The 15473-nt window shown below is 32.8% G+C and overlaps 2 protein-coding genes across 6 annotated transcripts in view; both read right to left on the bottom strand.

The window, feature by feature from the left end:
* The window catches only part of Atet (ABC transporter expressed in trachea), a 128824-nt gene extending 121477 nt beyond the window's left edge, over window positions 1-7347 (bottom strand). Inside the window, exon 1 of the mRNA XM_074133853.1 lies at window positions 6900-7347. The gene's annotated coding sequence lies outside the window, so the exon portion shown is untranslated. The remainder of the gene's footprint in view (window positions 1-6899) is intronic.
* A 5020-nt stretch (window positions 7348-12367) lies between these two features.
* Window positions 12368-14757, bottom strand: LOC141456689 (uncharacterized). Of its 5 annotated transcripts, XM_074132878.1 has the most exons (4): window positions 14669-14695; window positions 14455-14587; window positions 13310-13550; window positions 12368-12619 (listed from the first exon to the last, which is right to left on the bottom strand). In XM_074132878.1, the coding sequence occupies exons 3-4, from the start codon at window positions 13511-13513 to the stop codon at window positions 12380-12382; spliced, it is 444 nt and encodes a 147-aa protein (XP_073988979.1). In that variant the 5' UTR covers window positions 13514-13550; window positions 14455-14587; window positions 14669-14695; the 3' UTR covers window positions 12368-12379. The 5 variants fall into 5 exon arrangements, with proteins under 5 accessions (XP_073988979.1, XP_073988978.1, XP_073988980.1 ...); XM_074132877.1 differs by lacking the exon at window positions 14455-14587 and having other exon boundaries at window positions 14669-14757; XM_074132879.1 differs by lacking the exon at window positions 14669-14695 and having other exon boundaries at window positions 14483-14587.
* Window positions 14758-15473: the final 716 nt, after the last annotated feature.

Below are 15473 nucleotides of genomic sequence, written 5' to 3'. Positions count from 1 at the left end.
AAGTTTTGTAACCAAAATTACGTGGGAAGCAACCAGTAAAGAATGTGGTTTCAACAAATGATGTTGAAACACAGAACGCATCTCTCAAAACTCACTTGTGTTTCAGTTTATCAGTGTTTCTAGAGTCGCTTTTCTAAATTCTTATTTCATTTTAGAATATAGAATAGTAATTTAATGCAAATAAACAATTCAGAGAAAGCGTGTCTCTTGTAAAAATCTGATCGGAATGTAAAGGACTGGACATTCAAAACTAAGATATTTTACGTAATAAAGAAATAACTTTAAAACATTTAATCCAAATAATTGGAATAATAAGAATGAAATATCTCAAAGAATAACCTAAAACATCTAAAACAATACACAATTTGAAGCGGGACTACAAAGCAATATCTTTCTCTCGAATTGAGGTCTAATCTGCTAAAAACAAATGCGGTATTTTTCAACAAAGATGTATTCTTATCAGCAAAAAGTAAAACTTGAAACAATTGTAATAAAACATTTTGTGGAAATACGTAACAAATTATCAATACATGAGTAAGGTCCATTGAAATTGGTGAGCCTGTTTGCTCCAGCAAAAGTTATCTCCATGACAACTGTCTCCACCCTTATCAAGGCTGTACTTTCATTGCGAGGAAAAAAGGATTGTTGTAAATAAATGTCCATTGACATAAAGTTTGATTACTCTTGGTGATTGAACAAAAAAATAATAATAATAGATAATAAAAACTTAAGGACAGCTTTTTAATAAGAACTTTTCAGAATATGCGAACTATCTTCGCTCAGATACATTTTTTTGTATAAACATTTCCTCTTCAATTACAAAATCAGGCTTCCTGTAATAAATTTCTATTCTAAGTCAGATATGAAGGTGAGGAAATGAAAGTAAAATAAAAAGTTAATTTGAAAAGATTTGATTCAATATACGAGGTCTGTAAATTTAGTAATGGGACTGATTTTTTTATTCAAAAAGAATTACAATTCTACATTGTCACCTTCAAAATAACTTCCTTCTGAAGCCACACAGCGCTGGAGACGTTTCTTCCACTCCTCATAGCAGTGCTCGAACTCCGATACTGAAATAGCCTTCAGCTGGTCGGTTACAGCCGTTTTTGGATTTTTTAGATTCAATTGAAAATGCCCCCCCATTTTCTGGAACGTGTCTTTACTGGTGACGAATCTCTTGGGTGTTTGAGTACGACCCAGAAACCAAGCGCCAGAGCATGGAGTGGCCACACTTCAACCTCTCCAAGGCCCCCAAAAAAAAGCAAGGATGGCGAAGTCGAAGCATCAAATGCATGCTGATTTGTTTTTTCGATATCCACGGAATCGTCCACAAAGAGTTTCTACCTCAAGGTCAAACGGATAATCAACACTTTTACCGAGAGGTTCTTGAAAAACTTCGAAAAAGAGTCATCCGAGTGAGATCAAACATCAAGAACAAGTGGGTGTTGCATCACGATAATGCTCCTTGTCACACAGCAATTTCAATAAACGAGTTTTTGACCAGTAAAAAACATTCCTGTGGCTCCTCAGCCTCCTTATTCGCCTGACTTGAGTCCTTGTAACTTTTTTCTCTTCCCGAAGTTGAAAAATCACCTCAAGGGAACTGATTTTGGGACAGTCGAAAACATTCAAACGGCTGTAACCGACCAGCTGAAGGCTATTCCAGTATCGGAGTTTGAGCACTGCTATGAGGAGTGGAAGAAACGTCTCCAGCGTTGTGTAGCTTCAGAAGGAAGTTATTTTGAAGGTGATAATATAGAATTGTAATTCTTTTTGAATAAAAAAATTTTAAAAAATCAGTCTCATTACTTAATTTACAGACCTCGTACAGCAGTTCTGAATGTATTCTCGAAGTATGTTCAAACAAAATATTGTTTTAAGCTCAGAGTTTGACGTATTGGTTCAGAGTATGGACTATATGTGCAATATTTCCAGTGCAAGTTTCGGTAAAGCTACTTAACAAATAATGTGTTAGTCGTAAATTAAGCCTAGCCTGAAAAAAATGGCGATTATTTTACTTTTCGCTATAAAAGCACGCATTGACTTTCTAATTCAGCCTTTTCACATACGGCTAATGGACAATTTTCTGTCTTTTTAAGGAATTTTAACTAATTTTAGCAGCTTTTCTATTCATTTTGGAGTTTGAAAGAGCATCTATCCCTTACAAACCTGTAAACCAATTTGCTTAGTCTTTTTTATTGGGTTAGGTTTTACCAAATAGTCAAAAAGATCGATGTGCACATGTGGAGGATTGTTTATCTTCTATTAAAGTTAAAGCAAAAAAAGGTCTTAGTTTTTCTACTATCATAATTACAGAAAATTATAGCTGTGCGAATTGACATTACAAGAAGTAAATTCATACTAATATACAAAAATTTATTTACAAACAATTATGCATAATCAAATACATAATTCTTCAACGCGTTCATGTTTTACAAAAGACTTTAAGGTAATAAGTAATAAAGGCTATGAAATTACCCTATTTGCCAATATCTAAACAGTAAATTCTTTTATAGATACGATAAATACGCGTAGATTTATTTTACCAATGAACATATGAGGAAATTTTTATGAAAAAGTTGTGGAAATTCTTTGAATTCTATCAAAAACAAAGAGGCCTATTCCAAAAATTTAAGGTACATGCTCCTTTAAACGTAAACCCAATTTATACACCATAAAAAAAATCTAACTAGGTATATTTGTTTAAAAAGATTATCTCATACTCTAAAACCAACTACTTGAATGGAAATACATTTTAGATGATAAACTAACTTTAACCTGAAGTAAGAAACCCGCATAATGTTCAATGAAGAAATGTCGCAAATAAATGGGAAAAATTCTACTCCTAGGCAGAGTGGAATTTAAAGTTAAAAAGAGATAAGGAAGAATTAAACAAAACGAAAAAATCAATTTAGCAAAGAGGCAGGCATTATCGGTTAGTTTATATTATCCAAAAGTTTACTGTAGGTTGAAACGGTGGAAACTGAACGTATCGTGTCTGAATCATATGTGGACCAATCACAAACCAATTTATGGACACAAGAGATGGGAAATTGTGGAAAAGTCTGACATAATCGCAATGCTACTTTTCTGAAACTATAGAAGACAGAGAACCGCCAATTATAGAGTAATATAGCTGATTGGTTAGAGGCGCGACGCCCGCAAAACTATCCACGTAATGTATGACTCTCTCTGACATAATGTATTCATGCATAATCTCTACTATAATTCAATGGTACAGGTGCAGCATCTATTGCATAAACTTCGAGTTTTATAGTCATTCATCGAGGAATTATTTTTTTAAAATATAACGCATAAAACCTAAGCAAAAAATAATATTAACACTTGGAACTCCAGAACCAAAGCTGTAGATATTTTTTAATAAAATCTCTTTTTGTCTATCTGCAAATGTTTTTACAAAAGTAATAATTAACGAATTTATAAAATGCTTTGATGAAGCAGTTTTCTAGATAGATTACAAAACAAAAACTCAATAACTTATTTCGTAAAGTCGAACTTCTAAATAACAAATTTTCTCACACATGCAAATCTACTAATGTTTTTTATAGGACTCCATTATTACAGAGGTAAATGTGTAATGGCCTAATACAAAAAGGTGATAAAACGTATAAGTTTTGGGTGGGGTATTTCAAGAGAAACGCATAACACTGCAGTTTTTCGAGAAAACTGCATAAAGAAAAAAACCTTTTCTGGGTAGATTCGAACAAATATTGTGGCTTTTGGGTAAGTTATTACTTAAAATAAAATTGCAGCAACGTCATTGGAAAGCTGGAGATCATTTTTATTATAAAGTTGCAATACCAAAAACAACTGCATCATTATTTTTCTGGTGCCTGGCCTTGGTTTAAGGATTTTATGTGTAAATTTATGTAAAAAAATTTAACAATCATAAACCAGAACGATAGTTGGACGTAAAGTAGCATACTGTCTGAGCTCTTAAAAAAAAACATAGTTTAGTCGTGATTAATTTCAAAAACCTGAAGAAAACTCAAGAACCAATTAATAAAAAAAAAGAAAACTTGAAAAAAGAAAAACAGGAATAATAATAATAAAATGAATTCTGTAAAATTGCGTACACAGGTTAAGAACCGAAATCTTCCTATCTAATCAACAGAATCGCATATTGGAATTTCAGGGACTTTCCAATTATTAAGATACTTGGTCTAGCCTAGTAAACATGTCTTACCGATTAAAAGCTCATTATTAAAAATGTTAAAGCTTTTAAAATTCAAGAAAAATAAGAAGTTTTATATTTATATTGTAGCGACAGATAATAACTTATTTATTTTTCAGAATATCAATATTAAGGTAGAATAGAATTGGTGTTTAAAAAACAAAAGTCAATTCTCAAAAATGATACCAAATTTGGATTTCGAAAGTAACAATCAGTCAAATGCAACAAAAGAGTTCGTGAAAACATAATTATAACTTCAGGCAGAATACAAATATGGTTAATTAACTAACAACTGTTTCAAAAACTACTTTCCTTATTGACTTGATTTTATAAAATCACGGGTAATCTGAAACAATTCTATATAGACTATTCGATTTAAAAAACATATTTTGATTGTCAAAAATCTTTAATTGCATAAATGCTTATTGATATTCACAACTGTGAAAGAAATTAAATTTGTTCCCAAGTTTGTGGGAGATGTTATATTGCCACTAATTTTCAAAATGAATTTTGGGCAGGAGAAAGAAACTCCCTACTTCATCAACCCCCCAGGATCCGTAATGGCGCCCTATCCTGGCTCTTTCTACGCTAGATTTGTCCTATTATGGCCTAGTCAGCTGCCCAGTTCTACTTACAAAGGTAGCAATCTTGACCAACCGGCCATTGGCCTCGACAATCCAGGTAACTGGTGTCTCTGTTGAAGAAACACTGGCAGAATGTCAGACCAACTTTTTTACAAGTCTCTTATTCTTGTTCAACTTCTTTAAAGCTTCCTCGTCCATATAAGACACTGAATTTAGCTTTAGCCTCGTCACAATGCTGTTGATCTCCTAGTTCTTGTGCATTTTTGGTCGAGGAATGTGCTTCAATTTCACAGTTCCTGAGAAACGTTTGTTCTTTTGAGGATCTCAATTCTTTAAACCAACTTAAATTTCTACACTTTCTATAGAAAACTCTTGTTTTTTTCCTTCTGTGAATTGGTGAGTACCCTGTTCACATACTCGTATAGTTTGTCACAGGAAACCTTAGATGTTATTTTCACAAGCCTAACCAAGAAGTTGCTGAAGCAACCACGTGCTTAGTTCAAGCGTAGTAGGTCGATGTCAGCCATCAGTTCCTCTCCAGCGCCTTGCCTATCACAAAACAAGGTGTGATAGGCAACATCACTGTAGACGGAGATCGCTTCTTTTAAGAAATTGAAATAGCGTGTTATGGTTGTTCATGACTATGGGTTTCGTGTCCGTTGATATCTTCAGTCAGTATGACCGGACAACCTGTTTAGTGGGATGAGGTCAATTAGAGCTCTAATTAATAAAGAAATAGGGTTCCATGGAAATTCTTCTGGGATAATTTCTGGGACAAAAAAAATGTATTTTTACGATAAGGTTAGACAAATACTGTATCCATTTTAGGTTTTGCTTTTATACCGAAAATCTAGATTGGTACATAGATTTTGCACATTGGTAGCAGTCCAATATCGCACGTTCAGTGCTCGTCGTTTTTTAGACGCTTATGAGCGACCCGATGCAAGTCTTTTGCCTTATACGAGTATTTGATGGCCTCAACAGCAGGGTTGCGAAGGTTGTTTTTCGGTGAAGAGGGTACTTTGTGAAAGTGCAGCTTTCACTTTCATAAATGGGAGATTTTCATCGTTTGCATCTGTTTCCATTTTGATGAAATGAATTTTTTGAATGTTATAGATGGTACTATAGAATCAGGATCGGAAGAAAAAATAGCTACTTAATCCTGTAAAAGAGATGGACAGTAGTTTCGAGATGATTGTAAAATGTCAGTTCTATTTAGCGACCTAGCATACTTTCTGGCGATTCTTCGGTTTGCATAGGAATTGTAAACGTGTATAAGCAGCATTGTGTAATCTTAAGAATCGTTCAATAAGAAAGGATTCGATAAACAACAGCGAGAGGATAAAGATAAGGCCTGAGTGACATCAAGCAAGACAAATGTAATTAAAATCATTTTCATTATCAAATGGAATGAATATAAATATTTTTTTAGATCAATTTTAACTATCTTTCGATGAGGTTTTTTTATCGTTTGAAATATTTAACTGACATTTCATTATGCACTTTCCAATTTTACGGCAGTGTTCACCAACTTTTACATTCAGAATCCACTCACACTTTGCAGAATAAATACATTCAAACTCATAACTGCATTACTAGCCTCGATTCATTCGAATCTTTGGTAATGCTTCACACAATTTCTGTATATTATTACAGAAATATTCGTTCAAAAATAAATCATTCAAGAGGGTAAATTGGGTGAAATAAATTAACAAAGTTGGGGTAAAAAAAGATTAATTTGGTCGGAAGACTTTTGCCAAGATTTGGATTTTTATGGCATTCCCTAATACTGTAAAAACAAATCCAGCTAGCAACCAATTACTTATTAATTATAAATTTATTATTAACAAAATTTAACCCACAATCTTTTCACCCAATGACCTTGAACTTACAACACTAATTATTATGAAATGCCATTAAAGTTTTACTTTCAATCAATTCATAATACATACTTTCTTCTGTATACTATTTACCAACCCTTTCTGTAGATTTTGTGCTCTGCTTACAGTCAGTGTTTCTTTAAAATATTCTAATCAGTTGATGCTAAATTGAATTTTAAATACAGCTGAAATCTTATTAGTTTCTAAGTTTATCTCAAACGGACACTGGATACTTACATTTACATGTCACTGGTTGTCAAAAATAATGAAAGTTTCTGTGCTGAGATTGAACGGCAGGTAGACAGAACACTAAATATTATTTAAAACGTTGTAAATTCACATAGAACATAAATGCACGATTAACACAACACAATTCTTCACTTAACACTTGGTTTAATATAAATATAACAGATCCTAGCCTTTTTAATTTTGAAGTAACTAAAAATAAGAAGATATAAAAGTAATGTATTTACTTCTATTTATTAGAAATTATATAAACAATGGAATGGGACAGCCATACAACCGATATTTTAGCCCGACAACTACATCTCTCGCCAGAACACACTAAACTGAGATATACTGTTCTGGGCGGCGCTGGTGTCGACTGTATGCCCGTCGGTTACGATATTGTCTAGTAATAGTGTATCTGTGTGTTGACGTGAGACGACTCTACAAGAAGGGTGCTCTGGTGGGCTACAGTCAGCTGGTGTTTGCCCGGTCTAGGAAGGTAGTGGGAGAACGTTGGTCCGGGTAGTAGGGATGCATATAACCTACAGAACTGCTCAAAAACTCGTTCACTTTGGGTACGACACTATCGACCAAGGCAGCCAGACTTTGCCAGCCTGGCAACCACTAAGCGCGCTTCAATTAATGTTGTAATAGAAGTTTATCTACTTTAAATAATTCACAAACCAATAGTATTCATTCCCAACATTTACAATTTACTGAATTAAATTTCAAGAGTTTAGTAAAGTGGCCATATCACTTCTGAGATAAAAAGTGACGACATACATAATTGTATTCAAGGATCACATTACTATATCAACTGTGCTAACCTTCAGAACAGAGGAATATTTATAAGAACAACTACCCTTAAGCTACGTTTACACTAAATGAACTAGAGATTTAGAGCGAGAACAGTAGTTCATGTTCGTTTGGTGTATACGATATTCGTTTTGTTATACTAAAAAGTTCTTGCAGCGGATGCCATTGTGAATACGCCATTTACACTAAAATAACACTCTTAGTTCAATTCCTATTTACATTATTTTCGGGAAATTACATGGATCAGGTTAAAATTGTTACAGTTACGGAGAAAAAGACTCAAATATATCTAAAATGAATTGAGAATGTTGGAAATTGTGGTTCAATTTACAAATTTTTGAGAAGGGAAGGTTATAAATGCAAAACTCAACTCTTTTACAACTCGTAAATGAAACAAAGACCTCGTTTATTCTACCTTTAAACCAAATCAAAAAGGATCAAAATTAGTAGTTTTACAAAGAACTTTATCAAGAGTGGTTCAATTTCCATGAGACTTCTTCGCTAAGCGCTAAATTAACTTTGCAGTCGCTTCCGATAGTGATACTTCCACTTGAAAGTTGGCAGGGATCCACATTTTGTTGACAAATTGAGTCCATGTTTGCAAGATCTAGGATTAGTTGTTCCTTTTCTTTTCAAAATAGACTATTTTACGAATCTATTTATTAAGAGTGCTGAAATATAAATCTGTACCACAGCTTTCGTGTGATATTAGGATTGGACAATAGGTTAGACATTGAGGAGACAATACGTTTGTAATATACGAGTACTTGATAATCTCAACTGATCTATTTATATAATTAGTAGACAGCGCTCTTATTAAACAGGTGTTTTCAATTAATCCATTTCAATTTCGAAATTTTACCCCTTCTTTTGTGTCCACTTAAAGATAAGGCAAAAGTTTAATTTCTTTTGATATTTTTATGTAAAATTCATTTTTAAATATCAAATTGCTAATACGTAGCAAGATCAGTAAATATTTTTTTACTTTCTGTTTCATTTTTCGAAACCTGTAAATTAAAAAGTCGATTTTGGCTATCGATGTAGAAACCCGTGCTGATTTTGAATGATTAAATTGATTACCATTTAAATCTTTGACTGTAGAAACAAAATCTAGATAAAGTAGGCACATATTTTTGCTTTCATTTCAATAGTAAGCGTACCAAATATCAGAATTTTTTGGAATTTTTAGCTGTATTCTTGTAGCTTTAAATTCGAACCAGATTAGGGTTTTTATTGTATGATTTAAAGATAAAAACAAACAAACTATATTTTCCTGTCAACTTGTTTCTGACTTATAAAATACAGTAAACAGAAATTAATAACAAATTGAAGTGTTGTAATACGACCTGTGATAGTTCATGTTTTAGTCGTCGCATTATACAGATTTCTGTCCCGAGTCCATGGTGTTGTACAGCTTCTTCTGTAATTCGAAGGTTCTACTATGTGTGGTCTTTACTGTTTAAGATGTCCTTGAGTGAAGGAATCTCCAGTTCTTTGATGATTTGTTCATTATATGTACACAATTGTACTGCCAAGGTAATACCAGTACATCTGTTATTTGTTTTTAAAAACCTGTAGCCTAAAAGTCCATATTCAGAAGGTTCAAAGCAAAAAAATGTTCTGAATAATAATGTTCTATGATTTAATAATACAGTTATTGAAAAGAAACAAACATAAAACGCAATGGCGTTTTCCCATAATGATGGGAAACAGCAGTATTCGGCGCGGACATTAATCCGTCTCGAAAAGTTCTCCTTACATTTTTAATAGAGTATAAAATGTTCATTACAAAGAAATGGTCCAAGCCTTCAAACATTCTTCAACAGTCGAATAAAACAGCTAAATTGTCTAACTAATATAAGTGAGAGGAAATAATAAACCATTTTGAAAGAGCAATAATTAAAAAAAATACATTGTGCTAAAGAAATCAAGTAAGAAATTTCAACTAAACATCTCTTCAAATTGGCCTAGACAATTAATGTAATTGAATTTCCCAGAAATATTTGAACAAAATTGTTTACTTCATTGATTGATGGAATTTAATTAGGAAAAATTTGCGAATCAGCGGGCCAGCTTACAACAAACAAATCCAGCATCTCGAAAGCCTCTGATATCGCAGAACACCTCAAGGTCACGGCGATAATGGTTGCTGGTGATTTCCTGATTAAGGTTGATTGCCTGTGTCGAATCCCTTTGGAACCTTTCAACAGGATACAATAGGCTTAGGAGCATTTCACAGCAGTACAATTGTTCTTGCAGTCCCTATGCAGACTGTAGAAGAAGGATACGCTATCTTATTTCCTATTTGAGACCATTCGCTACAGGTATCAACTCGCAAAAAAAAATATTGTCGTGGAAAAAGCCTGGCAAAAAACACAGAATTCTGATACCAATAGATCTAAAGGGGTTTAATTTTATGTTCTAATCTAATAAAAATATTGATTACTGCATAATAACATAAAATAATCAGTCAATTATTAAGATTGTAGCCCAAATTGGCACAAATTCCAATCTTTACGTTTAGTGAAGCCCCTGGATAACTCTTACATCAGGCCGTCACAGACAGTTTAAGGATTTTTGCCTATTTCGGGATTGAGCAAGGCTAAGTCTCACATCTTAAGATCTTGCTAAGAGGTGAACAAAATGGGAGATTTTCAAAATATCTGGAGAAGATGATGTTGCGGAAGGAAATTGATGATGTGACGCTAAAAAATGAGATACCATTTTCGGGTGTGAGATACAGTTACAGGGCAACCCAAGGTATCATCCGACATTTGCCAAAGGATAAACTGCACTTTGCTGGGAAAGGATCCAGACGCTTGGCACGGAGTAAATAGTATTTCCTATTTTTCTAGGGAAATAATTAGTTGAATGGTTAGCGGTGACCACGGAATCGAATCCAACTGTTGGCCTTTAGATTTTCTCTTCCTCGGAGCTTCTTAACGCTCCCTATCCGGTGATGAACGGTGCAGTCCTGTAACGAGAGAACACTGACCGGAGGCCGAGTGTGCAATGGAAAACGCTCTGGGTGCTAATACCATCAGATGTTGTTGCGCCTTTAAAACAAAATATTTTCCTCAATTACTCTAATCAGAAATACATTTTTAAATTTTTTTTTTTAATATATAAAAATAAAACAAAATTGAATTTACATTCTGAAACTTTTTTCCACAATCTAAACATATTGGTTTTCCTACTTAAACAAAAAAAAATCTTATCTATTTATTGAAAATAAAATTTATAATTATCATTTATGAATTAATAGATGTACAGTACAGAGTAGCCCGTCATAAAAAAAAACTACAAATCACAGGCAATAAATCATAGGCATTAAACTGAATGCCCCTGAAGGCTACAAATTGTTTTGTCTAAATATCTGTATGGCAGGCTTCATGTTGAAAATAAAAAATATTCTTCGAAAATGTAATTATTCTATTACATTCTGCTTTCATTTCCAACCTGTTTCTTAGTCCACATCTTACAAATACAACTACAGTGAAAGTATTGTAATATAAAGCCATTATCAGCCTGCTTAATGGTGGACATAAAATAAACTTATTTCTACGTCAGAAAGCTACGCGAAATCAAAGGGCAGCATGTAAGTCCTTACTGCAGACGTTCATTTAAATTTCTTAGTACATTAAGTTTATTGTGAATCAGTTCTAATGGATTGAGCGCATGAAATCGAACCTAGAGGCAAAATTATATCTGCAGATCCATTGAAGTTTCTCATAGAAACGAAACGGTAAATGCAGAAATTATTTAGCAACCATATAGCATTTACAACAAAAATACATTGGCAAGTGTCCGGCAAGAGTTGGATAGACTTGATGTAGCGCTCACGCATAAAGTACAACTCCTGTCACCTATCGGTAATAAATAGAACTATTTTAATTTTTGCAGTAGAAAACTGTAAAACAATTAAGAATTAAAACTGTTGAACGTAACCAAAAAAATCTTTCATTTCTGCTAATTCATTATTTATCTATAATTAAAAAAAAATACATGATTTTAGGTAGATGGATTAGCTGTTAAACCATTCTAAAATTACCATTCCTCTATGTATTGATGAATTAATTTTAAATATTGGTAATGTACTTTACCAGATATCTGTAAAAAAAAACAACCTCTAGTGTACAGACCAGTACCCAATCTGGTCATAGAAGTTCCAAGAATCAACGTGAAGTAAAAATAGATGAAGTCCATTTATCCTTGCCTAGGTACCCTGAAATATGAGGAATACCTTCTATCCTGGAAGTATTATGGAGAATAATCATTGTTTCCTGTTGCTATAACTCTGCAACTTCTCACTGCAGGAGACATGCCCCTCGTCTAGGATTTGCATCTAATGGTATACACTTTCATATGAAACCTTTATGAAGCTCAGAAGAACAAGTTTTGGAAAGAGAGTTGCTGCCCACCTGCATTATAGCACGAACACGGAATCTGTTACCATGAAATGAATGAAGAAGCAAACTAGGATAGTAAAATATGTTACAAAATACTCGTAAAATATTTTATATACAAAATTGTGATAAAGAAATCCCATAGTGTTATTCAACTGCCCTAAACATTTTAATTGATAATCGTCACCAGCTAAACACCTTCCGAAAATCCTCAAAAGTTTTTTTATGCTGTAAAAAAAAATAATAATAATGAAATAAAAACAAAAACTAATAAATTTTATTTCCTTTTTGATCATTGGAACATTCGGCGAGACATTTTTCTAATTCCGCTTTCTTTTCCATCAGTTCTGCTAAACGATTCAAAACAAATCTTCTTGATTCTATCATTTTGGCATCCTTAGGGCGGCAAGTTTCATTAAAGTTCAAACCAGAATCTGCAACTTCTTTTGCTAAAGCCATATATTCAGCTTTTAACCATTTATCTAAATCGACCATGGCATCAGTTTTCTAAAACAAGAAAATTTAACACATTAATCATATATTTATTTGAGATACAAACTTTGTTTGAGTAACACAGATATTTTATGATTACAGAAGAAGATTTAGCCTTGCTCCCATGAAGTATGTCTTGCTACGCATAGTGTTAAGTTTGTCATAACATATATCGCGCCGTGGGAACGTAGAGACTCGTTATTGCTCAAAGTGACTTGGAGAGGCCTAGACCTTTCCCGCGAAATATTGGCACATGGTGAGGGTACAAAGGCATTAGAATCGACGGATTACAAGCCGTTCAGCTTGTACAGCCGTTTCCATATTTTGTTGGGGGTTTTAAATCAGATAGTTTTCACAACGCATTGTTAAGAGTAGTTTAGCAATTTTGATGTGATTATTTTAAATGTGGAATGAAGTATTGAAGTTACTATGGAGTTTTTATCCGTGGAAACGTTTTAAAAAGAAACATTAACATCAAGAGTTCATATTTGAGTGAATAAAGGAAACCTTAACGAAAGTGACCTCTCGTCGGGAGAAACTCGAGACCACTGGCGGAGCCATACGCCAAAACAAAGGAACTTCGCATAATCGGAATTCGAAAACAACAAATTCCTAGTACGAACCTCCTTAAGACCAAGACTTGCCGAACCACACCCCACAGGTATAAGCTTAAGAGTAGAACAAACGAATAAAGAATTAACTCACCGACTCTAGACAATCAGCAGCATGCAATATTCCCAATGCTGCTAGCAATCTATTAGGCAATAATGATATCATATAAATAATAGTTTCATCAATACTCGGTCCAAAAAATGTTGAATCCGAAATCAAAGGAGTGGCACATGAATTTGATCCACCATTTGGTTCACTAATGAGTGGTTTACAAAAATCACAAATGTTACTATTCATAATTCGTTCTTTACTTTATTTAACAATAATTTTCTACCTGTTGACAACCAATGTTACATTAATTTCATCATATATATTTTAGGACAATAATGAATTTATATTATCAATAGTGAATGAAACTTTCTTTGAAATTAACAACACATTTTTCTTAAGCTCATGTATATTTGGACCTACTTCTTGACTACCGAAACTTTTAACAATTCAACTGAAAACTTCTCGTATTCTGTAGAATATATGTAATGAACCTCGTTTTTAAAGTACACAGCATTGAGAATGTTTCTTTGCCCTTTATGTTGTTAAAAATCAATCCCTATTTGGGAAAACCGGTATTACATCAATTCAGCACTTTACTATAACACCCTTTGTTTTTTTCTTGAGTTCTGTGTTAGCTAAACTTGTTTCTACATTTTTACTCTAATCTAAACAAGCCCGAAATGCCAGCAGGTGATAAGGGCACAGATCTGAGAATGAAGGAATATGTTCTGAAAGGAGGATGGTAATTTTGTTGAAATTAGAACTTGAGACCTGTGGTGAACAAATATAATAAACCATTTTAAAAATTTGTTAAGCATACTGTTCTTGAAGCGTTCGCCTGTACCAATTTTGTCCAATATCTTATGATCGAAATTGGCGAACAAGTTTTGGACATAAAGTGTTACAGTTTTTAGCTAAAATGTACGTATTTGGAAAGGAGGTAATGTGTAGTATGGTGAGATGATGACGATCAAGGATACACTTAACCCAAAAAGTAGCTCAAATCACTTAGATCTGCAAATTAAACGCTGTAAATTTATTGTGTAAACAGACTGGAATGCAGGCATAGGAGCCTTTAAGTAATGGCTGATCATCTTAACCACTTCGGGAAATGATTTTTAGGCTTCATGTTTTAAAGATAACCAGAGAGATGAAGCCCAATATTAATTGTGCTATTTATAATTTACGTTGGAGAACATTTCGACGTTACATTACTTTCTCAACCGCAAATAAAGCATATTGGCCAACAAATATATGAAGGCTCAAAAGATTTTCTGTTATACAATCGACATGGCATATTAAAGCTTTCACACACACTACCTGTAATAAGAAATAATTGAAAATAGTCATTTAAAACTGCGTATTATTAGTAATTATGGAATAATTCAAATGAAAGCCTACCTTTGATTTTGAAATCACGATTTGTCAATTTTATAACTTATTTCCATGGTTACTTTATTTTTTAATTACATAAACATAGAAATTAAAAAATACATACACATATATATAAATATATGTTACATATCACATTTTTACTTTTGTTGATCAAATTCTTTTAGTAAGAGGGAAATAAGAATTATTGAAACTTGAGAGTTTAAATCCAAAGAATTTGCAATGTTTTTTACAAAATTATTGAAATTTAAAAAACAAAAAACTTGGTTTTCTTGAAAGTTTCATAGATTTGAAACAATTTGGATCAATTAAGTATAATTTTTTGGTCCAGTGGTAATTAATCATATATTAATGGGAAAAATCTTTGAAAATATTTCTCTTTTTATAAAAACGTTGCATGTCAGTTGTTTAATACTGTTGTTACTTTCTTTTTAGGAATTATATATATATTACTATTTAAGAAATTTATATATTTTACAGATTAGGAAAATGAATGGTAAATATACTGAAAGTAAGTTTTGTTTTTTAGGACAAAAATTAAAAAGTCAATTAAGAGCTCAAAATCGATGTAAATAATCTGCCGTTAACACTCATAGGAATTTCACTCACTTTTCTCAATGTTCTTACTTCTAACTATGAATTTTAATACATATTTAATTCTTACTAATATCTATTTCTAAAATTGCTTATTACAAAATACGTTAGAAGATAGACTACCTCTATCCCTCCTTAGAACTGCACTAAAAGCTAAAGAAAAAGTGGAACTAACTTTCAGTTGGCAAATTTTGACTAAAAGCTTATTAACGGCTTTGTG

This window comes from Rhodnius prolixus, unplaced genomic scaffold (genome assembly GCF_049639745.1).
Source record: "Rhodnius prolixus isolate KJV_2025 unplaced genomic scaffold, Rpr scaffold_10, whole genome shotgun sequence".
Classification (NCBI taxonomy): domain Eukaryota; kingdom Metazoa; phylum Arthropoda; class Insecta; order Hemiptera; family Reduviidae; genus Rhodnius; species Rhodnius prolixus.
This window is presented reverse-complemented; position numbering and strand designations above follow the sequence as displayed.